This window comes from Acyrthosiphon pisum, chromosome A3 (genome assembly GCF_005508785.2).
Source record: "Acyrthosiphon pisum isolate AL4f chromosome A3, pea_aphid_22Mar2018_4r6ur, whole genome shotgun sequence".
NCBI classification, from domain to species: Eukaryota; Metazoa; Arthropoda; class Insecta; order Hemiptera; family Aphididae; genus Acyrthosiphon; species Acyrthosiphon pisum.
In genome coordinates, this window is record NC_042496.1 from 26,161,927 (window position 1) to 26,184,613 (window position 22,687).

The following is a 22,687-nucleotide window of genomic DNA, read 5'->3' on the forward strand; positions in this document are numbered from 1 at the left end:
TCGGGCTTGCCAATGATGTACACGCATAATTTCGTAAATAACAGCCGGTTAGATGTAGAAGATCCTTCAGCTCCGTTTTCCGTGGACGACCCTCGGGCCGCGGGTAATAGCTTTCGATTGCCCAAATCGTCTTTCGCCTGTTGTTTTTATCAAGTAAGTAAAATATTATAATACCTCCATCGCAGCCATACGTCATGTCGTTCTCTATTCGTTATCGGCCGCGTCGAGACATTCTCGTCTAGAAAGTATACACGTCGCGATAAAGACCATACGGACGAGACCTAATTCCGCTTCGCACAGACGGACATGCGCGCGCTGTAACTTGTCCGTCAAAGTTTTCGATTGTAGTTAACCCGGTTATATTTTTATGGTAGTAAGGGGCGACGTAGTATGGCGATCGGAACGATCGATTAAGTCGTCTGCAGTTAGTTCGATGATAAGTTAGGACATGCTTTATATTATCATAAAATATATTATAATACCTAATATATTACTTACACAATAGTTTCAACACGTCAAAATAGTTTTTTTCTTAGTTTATATCATGTCTTCGTTTTCTGCATAATTGATTATGAAAAATATATTATGTATATCTATGCGCAGAAAACCGCGTAAAACCAATCATGATTTTATATTGTTAAAAAAATGTAATCATGAATCGTACCGATTACGTAAACCGTACCTACCTATACCTACACGCATTATGATCATGCCCGTTACATTCTAATAAATAGTATATGTGTTCAAAAATTACTTTTCATAATATATTATACGGTTTAACGCTGTGTTTATACGCCCATTGGTCGTCACAATTAACTGCATCGTTTCTACTCGGTGTGTCTGGGATGAAATGGTTGTTTTTTTATTATTTTCCAAACGATATATATTAATAATACGATTTTAAGTCGAAAATATTTTAGTCGGGCAGAGTCGTTAAAACATGTCGCGTTGACAATTGCGTTGAAATTATTTTTTTCAGTCGCTTCACAAACGTCTGTGTTTGTACAGTATATGGACCCATAAATAATTTCGACTTTGCTGTTAAAATAACATATATTATTGTGAGGTACACACTCCACACAATTATATCTCACCCAAACTTTGTGTGTATACGTGATGATAGTCAACACACATTTGTATATTGTTATCAACATAGCGTTATGAACCAGTGAAAGTGTATATGTGCTGTTGAAAATCCGACGACAATGTAACGTTGCACAATAAACCGTTTTCTATATAATATATACGTACGTGTATATATAATATTATGTGTGTTCTATAGAAGTTTGGCGGGTACATGTTATTATTATTATTCGGTCATCATAAATATGTTTTGTGCAGCCGATCTCCATCGAGGCGCACGGACGCAGTTATTATGCTGTAGGTAATATATATATAAAATAATATGTGAGTTCGTACGCAACCGAGACGTATTTTCGTTAGCGATTGTTTCCATCACATACCTTTTATAATAACATATTATACAGTGTTAAAAAAACACTTTTGATTTGTGAGTGTATATACTGTATGTTTATAAAGGTATATGGTAATTATATTATTTCCTCGGCAATGATACTTGTTTGAATAACTGCAGTGCCTATATGTATAATATATACGCCCGCCGTCGATTCTACATTTCTGCCTAATAACATACATATATATAATATACCTACACGTTAACATATATTATTTTATTGTCTTATAATAGGGGGCGATATCAATCTGCGACACGGTCTGTTCGGTTCTTCGAGGTGTTTATAACATAATAACGTTTAATATAATAATATATGCTTGCGGGTTGAATAGAAAGTCGAAACCTATGTATGCAAGTCAACTTTCGACCAAAAAGCAAAAACGTTTTTTTTCTTCGCACACTTGGCCCAACTATTGTTATATATGTATAAAGTATTATCTATAATAATATTATAATATATATAATAATAAGTAACCATTGCAGGGATACCATTCGGTCGTCAAAGCATATTACAACAGTTATTCAAACATGCAATACATTATACTTTAAAATAAAATCGAAAACGAATATGTGTTCGGCGAGTTAAATAGAATAGCCTGTACAGATGCATATACTGCGTCGATAAATGAGGATAATTTAATTTTTTCCTAAACCTGGGTCATAAAGTGTTATAGTTTTTTAGTTTCTCTCATGAGCATTTTCACTCGTATTTGAAGTTGTAAAGTGTTTAAGTGTCGTTTACCCATATGTCATACTTACTTTTATTGATAATATAATAATGGCGATATCCGCGAGTATGTTTATACGACGACCATGGCGGTGTACTTAAAAACAAATTCAACCTTGACACGCGATGAGGTGAAAAATAAATTTGTCGTATTCGACCATTTTACGACTCTGAGCGCGTTTGTACTGACACCGCTGAGGTTATAAATCGCGCAGAGATTTTCTCTCATCTCATCGATCCTATATTATGTTTAATATCGCTGGCCATTGCGCGTCCTGTCTACAGTGTGGATAAGTGATTTCGTATTATTATTATAATATACGTATACGCGTACATACATATTATATATATACATAATGTATTATGCTCGTTTTCCATGTGCCGCGTTTGTGTCGTAGGCAAAATGATACATTACTATATATATAGAAATTGAAGATTTCGTTCCGCTGGTAAAACGGGGTTAACGCGTGACAAAACGACGACGAATAGTTAGTACCTACTACCTATATACTCCGACGTGAGAAAAAGTCCATATTTCAACTTTATATCGCTGACAATATAACGTGTCTTCGTATACGCCACACCGCATAGGTATGTATATATTATGATGACACGTACCTCCTATACATATAAGCAATAGGAATTTTCCTGAGAATCGTTCGTCGTCGATATACCGTTTCAATGTCGTGCGAAAAAAATAAAAATCACGATTCATGATAACGAAATAGTATACAAACTAAGTTTGCTCGACAGACGGTGGAGGTTATCGCGGTGTATTCGGATGTATATTATATATTATTATTTATTATGACGTATACTAATATTATGATGTTTATATGCCGCAACGATTATATAGTCTCTGGCGATTGTACAACCTGCAGAGTACTTATAGTATCCAAGATTTTATCGGAAAAAGGGGCTAAACCGTGGACAGTGACATACCTTTTATAATATGTGTGCGTTGCAGATAAATATATAAGTGTATGTTAGTTACTGTTAACTCTTCCTCCTCCAACCTAACTACCACTGCGGGTTCTACATTATTGTTAAATCTATTAGATTTAAAAAATATGGTAGATTATTAACATTACTGCAGTTTATATGTGACAAACTTTTAAACTCTAAAGCAGGGTACAATAATTATATATAATATATTTTACACTCGTTACGTATCGGCGAAAACTTTGTGTCTGGCGTTTTTCCAAAAGCGGCATATATATGTGACGAAGTGGCCAACTTTTATCGTCGTCGTGCGTACTCATATCCTGTCCTATATATATATTGAATTACTTATTGTATCACATGCGTCTACACATATATATATATGTATATTATATAAGTATAGTAGGATGTGCGTAAAGCGGCCTTGATTGGCGCCATCGGCGCAGCGATACGTGTCGCAATGTCGCGGCCGTTTTGCCGTACTCGTCGCGAGAAATTTCGCAAATTCCGATTTTTTCATTATTATATGGTGTCTGCCACTGTATTACACGAGATGTGTATACGTTTCGAAAGACTGCGGGACGAGTAGGATGGTGACAAAACAGTTAGTGTATATATATATTATATATATATAACCGGTAGTACACGCATGTCCGAGGAAATCGGAGAGGCTCAAGCGTGTGTGGCGTTTCTTTGTATTCGAGTTTTCCCGTTTTGAATCATTGCGCCGTCTTATCTGCAGCAGTGTATGTGCCTAATTAACGTCGTAAAATCGCGTCTCCGCAGCGATCTATATATAGGTACATATTATATACGCAATCGTGGATGTCTGAATTGATAGGAAAATCTTCGAACGTCATAATATTATTGTAGACGTTTGTGAGGTGTAAGCTGCATAAATAATACATCAAGCGACCCTGCTAGGCGCGTCCGATGTTTGTAATCGAAACGTCCAATTTAAATTCGCGCGCGTTCTCTCCAGCAATCGTCATTGTTTTAAAAAGGTGTGTGTGCTACATTATTATATTATTATATATTATGGCCGCGGCCCCTTCATTATGCACCGCGCGAAAACTTCCTGTCGTCGCGACTATTACAATATAATATAATATAATACCTCTCGTACAAATCGTGTTGTCGTTGTGACTTTTGCAAATCGCTCGCCATCGTACCTGTATACTATGTTACGGTTTATATTATTTCAAAGATAAGCAATAATGACGAAATCGACGTCCGGTCGCGGCGCCTGATAATCTTTGGGGCGTGAACGTTTGGTATATATTATATATTGTAGAATAACTATTACGTACGTATCTGCAGGTATAACATCATTATGTACCTATTATTATAACCAAAATTCTGCAGGTTATCACCTGTGTTTCGCACTGATGACGAAATGCGCAATTACCGAAAACTATAAGTACCTATACCTTTATATTGGTATGTAGCGTTTTGTGGATTTTGCGTTTTTAATTAATAGTTTAGAGAAAAGTTATTCGCATTGTTATTATGTCATCATACAGTCATATACGGTACCTACCTACCGAATATACTTGCCTACTTTGAAACAGTACAGTACATATTATATTATACATCAGTGACCATTGTAAAGTTTACGTTTTTCACGCAGAGTTGCATATCACTACAATATTTACCGTATAATATCGTGTTATGTGCATATTTAAAATAATAAGTTATGCATACTGTAAACTAACGTTCTCTGTTTTTTTTTTTGTCTCAGGGGCAAATATGCGACGGTCAGGAGGTGTCGAGACAAACAGACCGGTAAACAATATGCGGCGAAGTTCCTGCGAAAACGTCGGCGGAACGCCGACCTGCGACCCGAAATCCTACACGAGGTGGCAGTGCTGGAAGCGTGCACATACAACAGCCGCATCGTCAACCTGTACAAAGTGTTCGAAACCAGTACCGAAATGATATTGTTACTAGAACTGTAAGTACACGCGTTATTTATATGATACAACATACGATTTATTTATGAAACCACAGAATAGTCTCTTATTCGTTATACAATCGGCATTATTCTGTGTGGAATTTAAACACGCACATTCCTGTAGTACAAAATTTAAACGTAAACTTCCCTATATGAAGGTTTCGGATCTATATTTGTCCATATAAATCTAAATAAACGATATTAACGAAAAATAAAAATTCTACTTGAATCGTTTATGCTTAAATATGTATAGGTACTGTACCAATGTTAGTAAGTACCGATAAGAAATTCAATTTTAATTGATCTATCACAACGGAACCACCGTAAAGAATTACAATAATAATGGTACGAACGAAATATGTGCCCAGAGATTGAACCAGGTACGGATATAATAAAACTAAAAAACACGCATAATATATTCATGCATATTGTATATAGTACGTATATATATTATTATACTACAGTACAATATCAAACTATTTTTAGCTATTCCGAGGCCGTGACATTTTGTTTGTTTTTAATATTGTATTATAAATTATTCATACTTTATAATATATTTCAGGAAATGTGGAAAAAATATTATTTATCGTTATTTGTTATATTGTTTGTCATTGGTCATTAGTAACTGGAACCGATATTTTGATAGTACCTATATACCTACTATAATTAATGTATGTCCATGTTAATACCGTTGTTCGTTTGGATTTTATTTTGCTTTTGTTCAGCCTGGTTAAGATTGGTATTAACCAAATCATAAATGTTAAATATTGATGAAACAGAACTGATATTTTACTTTTTTTTTGGAAGAACCGTACCAAAACTGTCACCGACATTTTTGTTCTTATTCGGTCGCCGTGTTCCTTCAAGTGCGGTAAATCTGCCGGAGCCGGTGGGCGAACTGACCGGCGAAAAACGTCACTGTCTGTTTACTACAATCTAACTCTGTTTATGAAAAATCCCGGACAGCAATATCCGGTTGTCTGTTTGGTTTAACTTACCGAAATTTTTTTGGATATTGTGTCGTGGTATAATATATTATATACGTACTATATGCTATATGCATGTTGCATGTATATGACGTATATTTATGTACTTACGTGATTCGTACTTTTATTACATTCGTGATACCTCTACGCGCCTGGTTCAATCCCTGGTCACATAATTTTTTCGTACCGTTATTATTGTACTTTTTATGTTGAAATAACATTATTATTTGTCCTTTACATCGCCATATCACTTCATTGATATTAGATTGTTGAATATACATAATTTTAAAATAATTTTTAACTACAAATTTATAGTCACAACACGCATGGCCATCATCCTACATATTATTTTATAATACATACATTATTGTTTTAATTGTTAATATTTTTTTAAACATTTTAGAGAAAACAATCAATACAATGCATACGAACTTTTTTTAACGTTAGTCTACTTTTGTAATTACACTTATTGTCTGTCTTAATATGTTGTATATGGTATGTGTGCTGTGTACGTACCCACATAGTATCATATTATACGTATTTTTTTAAATAAGTTTAAAAAGGTTGGCCAACATCTGAAAAAAATGGGTGTACCTATATATAATATTGTGTTGTGTGGTTTAGTGTGTGAATAATGGTTAAAATTATTTTTTACGAGATTTCTAGTAAAAATACGAAGGAGCTTGTCCAATAGTCCAAACAAAACCACTTATTATAAATTCGTTGTAGTATAGGATATATTTTAATGTAGTGTAGAAACCTATATAACACTTGTAATGAGATATTTTCAGTAATTATAGGTTTAACATAATACTATATTACAAATAGCTTTATTTTTCCGAAATATCGAGGAACATTAAGAATATAGTTAATAGTTAGAACATTCAACATATTATATTTTAACTCGTGAATTTTAGGACTATATATATTTAATCTGGAATTTTACATCCGGGATAACATATCAAATTATTATTTATAATATTATCTTGGTTGTGAACAGTTTTTACCGTTTGTTTTTCAGAGCGCCTGGTGGTGAGCTACAAATGGTCCTGGATAGGGACGAAGTACCGTCTGAACCAGAGGTGGCCCGACTCATGCGACAGATACTCGATGGGTTGCACTACTTGCACACTATAAACGTCGCGCATCTAGACATCAAGGTAAGGACAATAAAAAAAAATCAGAAATATATTAAAACAACGAAATCATTTTCTCAGAACTCTTTCCATTAACAATATACCCATAATTTCCGTTTTTCCTATATAAGTATATAACTAACCTCCCATAATATAATTGCTAGTAAAATTGTTATTTTTTTTAAATATATCTTATATAGGTTTACAGATACGTTGTTTATGCGTGTTGGTTTGTATTTTATTTTTATTTCACTATAATACAGTCGTTAAACTATAGGATCCGTTAAACTTCGATCGGACGTACGGTTGTAAGACTCTAATGCGTCACCCTTCTTCTCTCGCTGTATCCAGTACACCACCACCGGACGTCTTTTCAGCTGATAAATAATATTATTATTCCTCGCCCCACTCTTTTGTCTGCATCAGTGTAATATTCTTATTACAATATATGTGTGGGACTGGTGCAGTATGTTGTGATGAATGAGGTTGTTGAAATGTGTATTGTGTGTGTGTGTGTGTGTACAAATGACATCCATAAGCCTCACAGTAAGAGACAATGTGGTGTTATAAATATGTATTCATACGTAGTATATAACTCGATTTTCGACTGAAAATATTATTAATGCCGGAAACTGGTAAAAAACTTGTCGTTATTCGACAAGTCGAATTATCTCACAAATAACTGCAGCTTGCAGTGTAGTATTGAATAAATGTTATTTTAACTGCATTTTATATATTTTATAAGTATCGATAAAAAATCCGAAGAATGTGTGTATAGGACTTTTAATTGTTATTATATTTTACGCGGCTTTGCTTTTTGTTTTATATAATTATTATTATTATCGTGTGTACCTATGATTCTTATGAGAAACTATTCGTTTCATTGCTTTTTAAATGAACACTACAAATCAATTAGTATTTCCTGGGAAATGTGTATCGAAAGAATACCCATAATTTTAATAGTCATTAATTACAGACGTTTATGTTCCCAAGACCATTATGCTCTAATTGGCGTGTCTAACAGACAAAAACTTTTAAACTTCTATAATCTCTTATTCGATGATTAATAATAAATTAATAATAAATAGGTACTAAATAAGACTTTGAAAGGTTTTTGTAATCGTTCGAATACTGTATTAATTAATATTGTATATACGTTAATATGGCTATTAGTACAATAATGTATACATTTTTCAGTTATTTTCTTTTAAATTATCACACGAATATATAGTTATATCCTCTTCCAACCATACACAAGAAAAGCGACTCGTAGATTAACGTCCGCAGTGCAGTTGGTTAGGTCGACATTTTAGTTGTCAAGTCGCGTTAATTGTCCGTTATTTGTTTTGTTAATTAACCGCACGCAATAAGAGATCTGCGCCACCATAAATTAATTTTCCTCGTACACCATCATTATAACATGAAAAACACTATCATTACAGTCGCGCATATCCTTAAAAAATCTTTCCCGTTTCTTCGCCAATGATAGTAAATTGTTCGTGTTTGTACACAATGGATGTGATTGTGTGTTATAAAAGATGTATTGGTTTTTATAAGATTCAAATAAGACTGGTGAGTGGTGATTATCATTTATTCGGGATTGTCGACAAAAATGTACGGCGTGAACGAGTTAATATTCTAGGCACTGAACAAATTTATTAAATCCCAATTCATTAAATAATTTCAGTCTTCTGTGCTTGTATACAGTGTATTATTATATTAAGCGTGAACAAGGACATATTATTTTGGTAGAAAAAATCAGTTGCAGACCGGTGCAGCGTATTCTCCTATTCCTTCCCTATTTTATACATATTATATACCTGGCATTACCGGTGAGAACTGTGGCAGGATATGAGCTCAGTCCTGCGATGCAGCTATGTTAATATAATAATTTAATGTGCGGGCAAGCGATTGGTATATACGCATTGTTGTCGGGGTTCGAATATATATATATGTGCGACGTTGGAAGTACTGCCCATTAATGACGCATCCTGGTTCTCATGTTTTAATATTCACGCTCCGATGGGTTTTTTCGTCCGAGAAAGCAATTAAAACAAAAACTCGAGCGCCGACGACAGGTTTGCGCAGTGTGTCTGGAATTCGGACTGGATTGCTAGAAAACAGTAGTGTCAGTAGTGTCACTACAATACAGCAATATAATATTATATAGTCGGTATAACGGCGTCTCCACCTTATATGTAAACTTTCCCAGATGCCTGACCGTTTCTAAAAATATGTAAGTATTCGAGTACATTCAGATATCATAACACGTGGAAGTCTTGACGTTTCGGGTTTCAACATGTTTAAATCACAGCTCGCGTATAATACGTATTGTTGATACAGCGTTTTGTTCAGTTTTTGCGAGTTGGCGTTTGAGGCGTAAGCGGCCGTGTTTGGTTATAAATTATAATATTATTAGAAGGCCTTTATGATTTGATGGATTAATTTATTTATCGTTACCGACAGTCTTCTATTTAAAGTATTGACTAGCATATTTCAAGAAAATACCATTTAATTATCGCACATTATTTTTATAAAGTTTTAGACAGATTCCTGAGTCCTGACGTCTGTACTGCAACAGATTATCACGATTTTATGATCTTATAGGAATTGACGTCGTTGAATCGGAATTGGTCAACTTATACAATGTTAAAAAATTTTATTTTGTAAAGATTTTAAACAATGTAAAAAAAATATATTTTGAAAAACTTAAATACTTTTCGAGTTATTGGTTCACTGTTAAAAGAATCGACCAATATGATAGTACTATAATATAATAATATGACAAGATTTGCCACTTGTAGCCTATGGGCAATAGCTTTGTAACATTTTATAACAATGGACAATGACAACATTTTGATTATTATTATCAGTTTTTAATTATTGACGGTCAGATTAGCTGTTATGTAGTCTCGTGTATAATATTATGTACTACGTGGCTCTGTAATATAATATTACATCTATTATTATTTTCGTCCGGAACGTCTACAGTTAAATAATTATATTGTTATACCACAACAATATAATTTATAGATATAATATTATTTTAATAAATATGTGGACGGACGCTCGCTCTATATCTTTTTATCGGTCTTATAACTGTCGTCAAAAACCGTCTTTGGTCTTCGCAATCATTAAAAAAAACATGTCGTATTCTTATGCGATCAAAAAACTGATCAGCGTGGCCCTATGCAGATAACTGCTAGGTATGTAATGCCATAATTATATTGATAATCGCAATCTTCCATCATCCGCAAACTGCTCAGTGTTATAATATAGTTACGGTGATCTCTCGTCTTCGATTTCCTCGTTCGGTCGGGTAGGTACACCGTACACGCAAGTAAAGATGGCGTCGGTAGATGACTCTGTGCGTCTGTGCATAATGCGTTTCAAAACGCGATATATATTATACTTACGGCGCTCACGCAAGAAATGAAAATTAAAGTACTTTACGGTCATCGTATATACGTACTATATTATCGTAGCGCATGCAGTAAATTGGTTCGGAAATAAATTGGTAAAAACTCGTCGGATTTGTTTCTTGCGGCGTGTGTCGAGTACAAAACATAATAATATAATATCATAAATATATTACGAAAATCAATATAACCACGCCACCACTAAAATATAATGACAATAACAGTGTAAGTATTAACGAAAACAACGACCGTCGCTAACGTGATCTGTAAGACTGTAGTAGGAATCGCGTTTTCTGACAAGACAAATCTGACAGAGTTCGTCTTTAGCTGATTAACGTATCGACCGTTCGCTTTTTTTCTCGTACCCGATAGATTCTTGCCTTTTTTCTCTATTATCAAACAAGTCTATTTTAAACGCGGCGATCATGCACATCAATTTCGATTGTTTAACGATTCGCACCGTAGAAATTGCACACACTGTGATTATATAATTTATATTTTAATCGTCCTCGCCCATAGGTCTTGCACAATGTGTTTTCTGCTATCGTTTGTGAAATATGGTATTTTCAATAATGCTCCTAAATAGTATACAGTGTGTGCTATTAACAATTTAATTACTTCTTAGGATAGAATGTGCAGAAAAAACCAATACTTTTATAGTTTTATTAGTGTTTGTATAGCGTTACGCAATCGATGAAGCAGCTGACGAAAAGTGTGCGGGTCGTCCGCTCTAGGAATTAGTTCAAAATAAAATTGACAATTAATATAACATATTTTTAGGTTTTTGATACGGAGTCATTTTGCATCGACTGAAATAAATGCGCTTTCGCAAATCTGAAACCACCGATGTAAAATTATAAAATAACAGCGTGCTTACTGCTACCAAATAAAACTACCGCAGACGGCTTTGTATCCTTGTCGTTGTGATGCATTAAATTATTATATATTTTGCAATAATTTAAAATATGATTTAACGTTTATCCGTGATTAAATTTTCAAAAAAGTTTAGGTTAATTGAAAAACAAAGGTTTGAAATTGTAGTTATCAACTGATTTGACCAACGCTTACGTTTTTAATTATTATTTTAAATACACCGCCCAGATGATTTTTTATTTAATATAATTCGCCACTATCAATTGCTATATTATATATTAAAATACAATATAATAATATTGACTGTAATTGTGCGTTGCAGCCACAAAACCTTGTATTGACTGCCGACTTCCCAAACTGTGATGTAAAACTATGCGACTTTGGCATATCCAGGTACCTCAGCGAAGGGGCCGACGTGCGAGAAATACTTGGCACACCCGACTACGTGGCCCCCGAAGTGCTAAACTACGAACCAATCGACGTGCAAACCGATATGTGGTAAGGAATACATGCGATGCCATCCATCACAATATTATAACGTTTTTAAGCCATTATGCGATATTATTATGTAAGATTTGTATTCACCGATTATCCACTATAATGTATCGTTATTCTTCGCAGGTCCATTGGAGTCCTATTGTACGTACTGTTGACCGGATGCTCGCCGTTTGGCGGCGACACCAAACAGGAAACGTTCTGCAATATATCACAATGCAAACTCGATTTTCCTGAAGATCTATTTCAGGATATATCTGAGGATGCTATTGATCTCATGAAGAAGCTGATGGTGAAAAACCCAAGGTGAGTTGTCCGGGGTGCATATAAGTAATATAAAATAATATGTTGTTGTGATCGATGTTAATTTTTAATCAGCGCGATGCGCCTAGAAAGTAAAAAAAATAGATAATAACAGGTATGGTGTACACCTCGGCAATAATAATATTGTCGATTTGAGAAGAAAAACATTTTGGTCGTATCCCATAGGTATATAACACGCCCATAATATTATATATTAACCTGCGGTGAACTCTTCCGTAACACATAATATTATAATAAATATTATATACGCATCCGTTTTTGTTTTCGATGATATACGTGATACGACCAACCAGTTACAATATTTGAAGTAGAGAGATACACGTAATTATTGATTATTAGTATCCGTTCACGTATGTTCGGTTATATATATTATACACATAATATACATAATATCATTATAGTTTACTCCCAGGGGTTATGTAACTATCAATAAGTGCGACGATTTGATTGGAAATATTATTTTTCGTTTTAAATACGATTTTGAGTAAGTATGTACCTACCTGTTCTGTATATATAGATAATATTCCGTGGAAAAGACGTTTTAACCCAATTGCAACACCAAAGCAATAATATTATAGATAATTGACCAATTAAAAGCGCGTCTAATGGGAATAAAATAATACGTTACGGAACATAGCAGTCATCGATTTGTTCCGATAGGATTTTCTCTTAATACCTAGAATCGACTTGACATGACATATTATATGAGTTATTAGTTTTGTTTTTATGAGGAATTGTCAAAATTGGCTTTGACGATGATATCGTAACTGTAATATTATAATATAATATATATTTCTATGTTCCAAATATTGTTCTTATTTTAAATTATTCGATGTATATAATATAATAATATGTTATTGACTCACAGAAGTTTTTTCACGATAGTAAATTAAAATTTCAAATCTTATTCTATTCTAAAAATTAATTTGTGGAATATCGTTGAAATATTCAATTTAATATCTGTTGTTAATTTATATCGTTTCTATTATATTGTAGGTATATATGTAGGTACTACACAACTTTTGGCTTTAAAATAATCCCTATATTATATTATACTCGTCCTTGAACAGAGGTGGTCATATTTTAATCTACTTAAATATTTCCAACATTATTGCGTGTGCTGTCAGTTGCAAATGTCGTCGATTTTCCTTTTCAATTAGTGTGCGTACTGCGTTAACAACGCTGATCCCTATATTATATTATCTAAACCGGTCCGCATACGTCTGCACAGTAAAGGGGGCAACATTTCGAGAAAACTGCGAAAGTTATTTTCAATCCACATAAGAATTATTCTTAAACCATGATAATGAAAATCCGATACACCTCCTAATATAATATGATTATTTTCAGGGATCGCCTCACTGCCAAGGACTGCTTGGAACACGGTTGGTTTCACAGAACGTTGACGATGACAACGTTGACGTGTACGACGCCTTCGAGGATATTTAGTGGACAGGACGGCGGCGGCAGCAGCAGCAGCAACGCGTCCGATTCGTCGATCTGCGCAATAGTGACCAACGCTCTGTCAGACGTCGTAGACCGCGTCACTGCCGCTACCAGCACCCCCGTGACGACCGCCGTCAAACACCACCACCAACAACAACAACCACATCACCAACACCAACAACAACCACATCACCAACACCAACAACAACAGAAAAAGTTTGCCGCCCTGACCAAGAGCTGCGACAACTCGCCCGTACCAGCGATGAGCGCGTCTCGGCGCAAGTCTTTCAAGGACAACATGGAGTCACTGGTCAGGCGATTGGACCGTGAACTGGCCGACAGCTGCGAATTTATGGTCAATGGATCAAATCCGTCGCCTCCACCTACCACCACGGCCGTCAACACCACATCATGCCGGACCCTGAGCCGCGCCAACGGCACGCAGACCATGCCCGTCGGAGGACTGGCGCGTGTCGATGGCCGTGACATGGTGCCGTTTACGTTCCGCAGGGTTTACGTGGTGGACGAACCGTCGCCGCCGCCTTCACCGTCATCTCAGCTACTTCACCACCCGGAATACCACCACCGGCCGCGGGCACCGTCAACGTCGTCGACGCCGAACAGCAGCAGCGCCGACACCTCGTCGGTGAGTGACTGCAGCAGTGACACCGTCAGTGAGTTCTCAATCGATTCGAGTAGCGACCGGTCCAGCATCATATCGCTGGAAGACTCGCTGGACCATCCGTCATCCTCATCATCCTCATCCTCCTCGTCTTCCTCTTCGTCGTCGTCGTGGTGTCGTTCGTCATCCGCCGACCTGTTGCAGCAAACCCGGAGGATGGGAAAAATGTCCGCGTCGTGTTTCAACGTCTGGGACACTTCCGGCGGAGATCGTAGAAAATGGCCGAAGGAGTGCAGCGGTGCTGTGGCCCGAGCCATGTCGCAATTCGCCAACGGGTGCGGTGACTGCCGTCCGGCCGCCCGACTCCGGGTGTTCGACGACAAGACCGGTGGCGGTGTCACGAACGCGGCCGGACCACGGGACAACCGGTGCGTGGGCCTGGAACTGATGCGCGAGCGCAACGGCAACGTGGTGGTAATACGCGAGATCAAGGCCAACGGCGGCAGCGGCCGATACGCCCGGTGCAGCGAGCTCAAGTGCGAAACGGTGCAGTCACGGATACGCAAACTGCAGGTGCATCGCGCCGGACCCGCCGTCCGAACGGTGCTGGACAAGTCGTCGTCATCGACGTCGTCGCCACTGTCGTCGTCGGACCTGTTCTGACAGCCCGCCGCCCGACCCTCCGCCGCATCTAGTCCGCAGCAACGACCTTATTGTTATTATTATTATTATTATTATTATTATCACACGGTTATTTTTCTTTTTATTTTACTAATATTATTATTGTTATTGTCTATTTGGTCGCCGCCGCTGTCTTTCTATTACCTTTCTTCGACGGACGGTGGTGGACGCCGAATTCGTTTAGACTCTCATCCCCTGTCGTGCTCGAAACTTGATAATTATACGCGTTTTAGCCTGCTCGTTAACTATTAAAATATTATATGATAGGTACTAATAACATGTTGAATGTAACACGTTTGTATGATATAGGTATATATATGCGATTCTTCGTCTATTTTCCCATTTTAGTAGTCTCTTCACAAGCACCGTCTGCTCTATATAAACGCGTTTATGATTACTATTACTATTATTTTTTTTTTTAACTTATTCGAAAACAAATTATGATTTATGATATATTGTCAGCATTGTGTTTATAATATGAACTGATTTTTGAAAACTATCTGCACATGTATATGTTTTTTTTTCTTATATAATTTTTTTAATTTAGTTAACTACTCTTTATGATAATATATAATATATAATATATATTATATATATATATATATATGTGTGTGTGTGTGTGTGTGTAATAATTTATAATTCCAAATGAATAATGATTATTATGTGAGAAAATGTGATAAATTGCTCAAAACTTAAAACTCTAACGTTTGTTATTTGAAAAAAAAAATACATTGATTTATCTTGAACAAAGCAACCAATTTATTTATACAGACGTTTTTGTTTTATTTTTTTTTTGTATATGTACATTGAATCTAGCAAAATTCAAAATTAAATTTAGAGAAAATATGTATTATTAAGATAATACATAGACTTTGTTTTTTTTTTTTGTATATTGTATAAATATATAAGCCAATTTAAGTTAACTTTTATACGTTTTGTATTAAATAATAATTGAATACAAATTTGTTCTTATTAAAATTTGTGTAAAGCTAGTCAAAATAAGATTTTTTAAACAAATAATATTATATATTATTTCATAATATGTTATATTTTTGTTTAAATTCATTGTTTTAAGTATTGTCATTTTATCGTATAATGTATGATTATGATTATTATTTTCTCTTTTGAATTTAAAATTAAAGAAAATCATTAAACCGAAAACATTGTTTACTTTTTTATTACCAGTCTAAACTAAACATAATATCTTGCAATTGTGTTAAATAAAAAAAAAGTTAGATTCTTGAGAACTAATTCCATTAAAAATTTTTATTTAGTATTTTTTTATTTTTGCTGCAAGGTTCGTTGCTCCAAACAAAATTCATAAATTGATTTTGTTTTTATTATTATATTTATTATTCTACTCCATAATTAACAATACTACATGTATGCAAGTGTTATCATATAACATATTATACAGATCCACTGTTTTCTTTGATTTTTGTTATGCTCACAAACAAATTTTTCAAAACTAATTTGTTTCTGAACTCAATTGAAGCGATTATTTCAGAAACCCTTCATACGCCAAAATGGTAAAAATGTATTAAGTTCAGATTATTGTTCTATGAAATAAAACATTTTGTTTTATCGAAATCTTAAAATTTGCACTTAACGGGTTTCTGAAATAATTACTTCAATTTAAGTAATACATGTTTGAATTTTTAAGCTTGATGTGTTCTGATCACTCGGAGTATTTTTATTATGCTTATTAGGTTAGGTATGTGTTAGGTATATTGAACATAATATTAAAACAATAGTTAAACCTAGCCTAACTATAATAAAATATAAATGTTTGTATAATAGTATACAATAATAATGAATTGGCATATTATACCTGGGAGAGGGTGATCCTACTGAGGGTATTATAATACATTTTCTCATTATTATATAATATATTGGGGAATGTTTGTTATAAATTATAATGATATTTTTATTTTTATTTTACATTATAACTAATGGGTAGGTACCTAATCAAAAAATATTCTTTTGAGTTTTTAGTTTTGCTAATTGCCTCTATCTGGGTATGTTGGTGTTTTAATTTTAGTATATGTGATTTGATAATTTTCGTATAATTAAAGTTGAAATAATTTCCACAATTTTTAATCGCTTACAATATTTTATTTTATTTATGCTTGTAAGCTATAGATTGAAAAAGTGGTTGTGCTTGTTCGTTTAGAATAAGCTAAGAACGCTTATGTAGTTTAGGTAACGGTATTACATATTTTTATATTTATATACTGTTAATAAGGAAATGGCTATACACCAGCTTTTATACTAGTGAATGATAGATATATTGATATTTAAAAGATTTTATCAAAAATTAGATTTTATTTAAAAATGTTTGATATTTTGTTTCTGATTAAAATAATGTATCTATTTATAAATTATAAATTATAAATTTAGTATTGTATTATTGTGGGATAATGTAGGTAATGTGGGCTATAGAATTTCAAAAATTACTCAGGAGTTGAATAAATATTAAATAGTGTAATATTATAAGAAAACTCTTTAAATTATTCTGCGACAGAAATGTGCCCATATTGCCTATATAATGCGCCGAGCCACGGTAAATTGTCAACGTCTTATCACAAAATATATCTGACATGATATCTTTGACATCCATGGTCTGTAACTATTTTTTTGTCTCAATCACTTTGGCACAGAGCATATTGTTATATTATTGTTGTATCCTTAAGACTTGAATCAATGAATATAATAGGAAACACGATTATGAGGTAAGCTCCGATGTTATAAAAGTACATTTTGTTTCAAAGTTGTGTGTTTCATGCTAAACTGAATATTTTTGAAAAAATGAAATCTTTATACAGTACTAACTGTGTTTGACTTTCTATCAGTAATATATAATAATATAATGCATCTAGTATGAGCACGTTTTTATTCAATTACTAAAGTTTAGTCAAAAAATAATAGAATGGAAGTATTTCTACTACATGTGATAGGACTATTCGAGTATTTTTAGACTTTGATATTGCACTAAACTATAATGATAAACTCAGAATAATATTTATTATTTAACATTTTAATTATGTACTTGGTATAAATAATACTACATACTTTTAATAACAAGTGTATAGATTATTATTGAAAATGGTATTGGTTTTAAACTTTTACAATAAATATTCTAATTAACTATTTTACTCAAATGAAAAACCACATAAATCAGGCCAAACATGTTGATTTTTTTATTTGATGTGTTTAATCGATACAAATAGAATTATGAAGTATAATCAGTTAAATAATAAATTCATTTTTGAAAGAAATGTGTTGTATAAAAATGTTATCACTTGGTAACAACTTAAAATAAATATCAACCTTGTTAATATCATAAAAGATATTTATTTTAGGCCTATTAAAAACCACGATTTCGTAAATAAATGACAGAACTCAAAGAACTTTTCAACAATCCTTTATCCATTGCACACATCCTTTCCAAAGAAATAAACAGTTGTGCAAATTTCAATTTATCCGATGATTAAATTGCCTATAATATGCATTTCCGTTTAAAGCCAGCCACTATAAATTATAGGTTTTACTAGATATACGAAATTAAATAATTTATTTTATTCTAACACATATCCTCTGTGATTTATTGTGTCATAGAACGCCATTTAAATAATATGTTAAACCCATTTTGATTGGTAAAAATAAGCTCATAAGTTAAAAGTAACATAAACGTCGCTCTAAATCAACTTTCTATCACATTACAAGTAAAACTGACATTTTTATAATTTTCTTTTTTCCAAAATTGTTACTCAACGATAACTTAAACTATCTAGATTAGTTTTGAAATTCATCGGGAATCCTCCCACCACAAAATTAAAAAAACAATTAAAATTTATATTGAAATAGCCATCAACATACCTATTCTATTAGTTCCAAAAAATACTCATTTTCGAAAAAATGTTATCTAGGTACCAATTTACCGCCGATCGATGTTCAATATATTATCTAACGAAGCATATTTTTATGGTTTTGCAATAATTATAACTAATACAAAAATAATAGATTTAAACCAATACTTAAAAGTGTAATTTTAATACTTATGTATATGTATAATATTATAATTAATAATACAATACGGAAAAATACCCTCCTCAATATATGAATCATGTATTCACGTGTTGTGGAGTTCACTGTCAAGTGTCAAACACATATTAACTAAATGTTTTAAATACGTAGACTCAAGAATCAAACACCACATACCATATCAATTAAGTGAAGCCTTACAACCTGTTCACCAATCAATTATTAAATAACAACAAATCATCAATTTTTTTAATGAAATCTAATTATATATCCTAATTTAAGCTTAAGTTAAAATTAAGCCATTTATAAAACAAATGTATAATAATAACTAATGGCCTAGTAGCTGATGTTTTTATGTTCATAAAAAAAATAAATAATACAATAATATATCGAAAGATTTTTCACATCATATATGTCTTTAATGCGAAAAAATTTAAGCTTAAGTTAAAATTAAGCCATTTATAAAAACATATAAAAACATTTATATCATAAATCATATTAGAATCTTATTAGTCACAATTTTTGTTTAAAAGGATAAGTGTAAAAACTAAAATTATCATAAATTAGAGTCCTTTCATTAACAGTGACACTGGGATGCCAGTTTTACTAGTTGCGCCACTGTACCCGACCACTCATTTAATTTGCACAACAAAATAATACAATTTACGTATATTATAATATAGGAAAAACAAATTATGAACATTACACATTAGATATATTATGGCTATAAGCTATTTAAAGTATTTATAATAAAATTAAAGAATTTACAAGTTATAATATGATAAAACCCACCTCTCTCTCTCCTCTGCAATATAAACGAGGGACAACGATACAAACGAATATGTTTATTTTTCACCTTAGCGCTTGCCCGTTGGTGCACACTTTGAAGTACCTACATGGCTACATCTAGTACCTATTTCAAAAACAATTTTGTTAAGTCTCTTATTATTATTTTATTACCTCAGTAAATCACTTTTATTTATGGTTGCGGTTTTAGGTCGTAGGTTGCGACGCGTATTTTTAGTTGTTTAATAACATATTTTGTTGATATATTATTATATTTGACGGGACGTTCATGAACTACACATTTAAGATTTAACTTTGGTTGATTTGGTAAACAGGCGTCTAAAATGGGGACACTATAATATTATATTAATATGATATTATACATTTACGAAAAGCGTGTACCTACTCCATATTGCGCCGACATTTTTCCCGCATCGTTTTCCAGTCCTGATTGTACAATATAAGTATATTATTATTATTACATTAAATCCAAGTATTATATTGTAACGACAATGATAAATAAGTTGATAATATCTTTTGTGAGTGGGTAGGCATAATTTTGGGTGGGTCACCTTTTTAGGGCTACGCACGTATGCAAAAGATTTGTGTTATCAAGATAAGGTTAAGTAAGTAGTTATGCATGGTACAATATTCCTCTCTGGCTATCTGTTTCAGAAAAATGAAAATTTAAGTAATCAGGTATAACTATATAAGCTGACGTGACGACTTTATAAGTAAAATATATACCTAGTATTATCAGGGAATTCGGTGATTTTGAATTGCATGCCGACAAAAGAAAAAAGTTAATTGCTTACAAGTTTAATGCCGACATACGAGTAGTTCAAAATCAGATAATAAAAATTATATTAATCACACCTGTTATACCTACTCAAAATAGTTTAAAATTGAAACTCATTATAATGTAAAAAATGTAAAGTATAATGTTCTAATAGCATAGCAAATCTAGGCGATTTATACAGAAAAACCAATTCATTAAATTCCATAGAATATTTCTTTGCACAATGACAGATCTCGTGCATCATAATTTATTTATGAATTCATAGTGACGTCTTGGTAATTTTGCGGAACAGACGATGTCGAATCGTTATTATACGCGTATAAAAAGATATTTTCATATAGCTATAAAATATAATACAGGCACACAACAGATGTCAACGACGCAACGTTAATTAATAATAATAATGAGAGGTTGATTTCGTGTGGAAAATGATACTACTGCAAATAAAAAATGAAATAAAAATAAAAACTGCGATTTTATAATTTTAAATATTATTAACAATCGCGTGAGGAGCACACGTGTAATGAGAAACTCGATTTAAGAGGATGATTCAACAATTAAAATATAATTATTATTTTACTATAAAACGCCTATCAATACGCAATCCGTTGATCTTGTTCCTATATACAAGGGCATACTTCAAACTCAGAGATACCTGTAGTTTCTTTGACTTTAACATCTGCGTCGATCAGAATAATATATATAATATTGTAGAATATATTATATATTATGATATAATATTATATATATATACTTATACTTTAATATACCGGGGGATTCATTTAACGTAAGACACTCCTTATTCAAAAAGTATTATTGTTTTTGAAAATATTTTTTTACATGGTTTCAATTAGTCACAAAACAACGTTTTTTAAAAATGTATATACAACATTTTGTGGGATAACCGCGTACCACTACAGCCCACTCATCTAAACTCAAAATAGGTATTTATAACTCATAAGCTACTCGTCCTAAATTCTATTTTTATGTATCGAATAGTACTTAGAAAAATTTTTTGATTTGGAAAATGAAATTAAAACTGTTTGTTGTCATTAAAAAATTAAATAATTAAAAAAATGTCAAGGATAAAAAATATATGTTATTTTTTTAAATATTGTTTTTTTACGACTAGAAACCATGTAAAAAATGTTATTTCAAAATTATTTCTACGATTTGAAATATTGAGTGTTCAATGATTAAATAATCACCTGGCATAGGTATATGGGTATAATAATAATAATAATAATATTTTCTTTATTACGGAAATAAATTCCAATTACAGTTTTTTTTTTCTATAATAATATGTATATAATATTATATTATCTAAATACATTTTCGGTGATTTATATATAACAATAATAATAATATAAATAATAAGAATAATAATAGTAATAATAATAAAAGAAGAAATAGGTATTATTTAGTATTAATATCATACATTATAATATTTAAATTTATAAAATAAAAAATAAGATGAAATAAAAACGAGATATTTATTATGCTTCTATTGAACTATTATAGTAGGTACCTAATTTGTAATGTATTTCTTAAAACATTTGCCATAAACATATTTAAAGAATTACAAAAAAAATCAATATTTTTTATTGAGTTACCTGCGGACATTAAAATATTGGATGGAGAATTTTGCATATAATTTTTAGTTGAATGTTTTGTGTAGAATAAATTTGAGGATCGGTAGTTTATTGTATTTATTTTAAAATTTATTTTTTGCAGTAATGTTGGACAATCAATCATATTATTTATTAATATAACCATAGATAGTATATAAATATGTATTATCTATGGTTATAACTTATAATAAGTTTAGGCAAAAAAGAAGACAACGATTAACCAAATATAAAATATATTAGTAAATACAATAGTAAATTAGTATGCAAGATACAAAAAGACTGATCAACAGGCCGGCGGTTATAGAGATTATATAAAGGCTGAAGAATATTTACGAGGCTGGATGAATA

General features: G+C 32.5%; 1 protein-coding gene across 1 annotated transcript in view; it reads left to right on the forward strand.

The window, feature by feature from the left end:
• The window catches only part of LOC100165267 (death-associated protein kinase related), a 55,780-nt gene extending 40,301 nt beyond the window's left edge, over positions 1-15,479 (forward strand). Inside the window, exons 2-6 of the mRNA XM_001942481.5 lie at positions 4,885-5,097; positions 7,105-7,243; positions 11,834-12,009; positions 12,133-12,312; positions 13,681-15,479. Of these exons, the coding sequence (XP_001942516.1) occupies positions 4,885-5,097; positions 7,105-7,243; positions 11,834-12,009; positions 12,133-12,312; positions 13,681-15,061 (2,089 nt within the window). The 3' untranslated portion in view covers positions 15,062-15,479. The remainder of the gene's footprint in view (positions 1-4,884; positions 5,098-7,104; positions 7,244-11,833; positions 12,010-12,132; positions 12,313-13,680) is intronic.
• Positions 15,480-22,687: the final 7,208 nt, after the last annotated feature.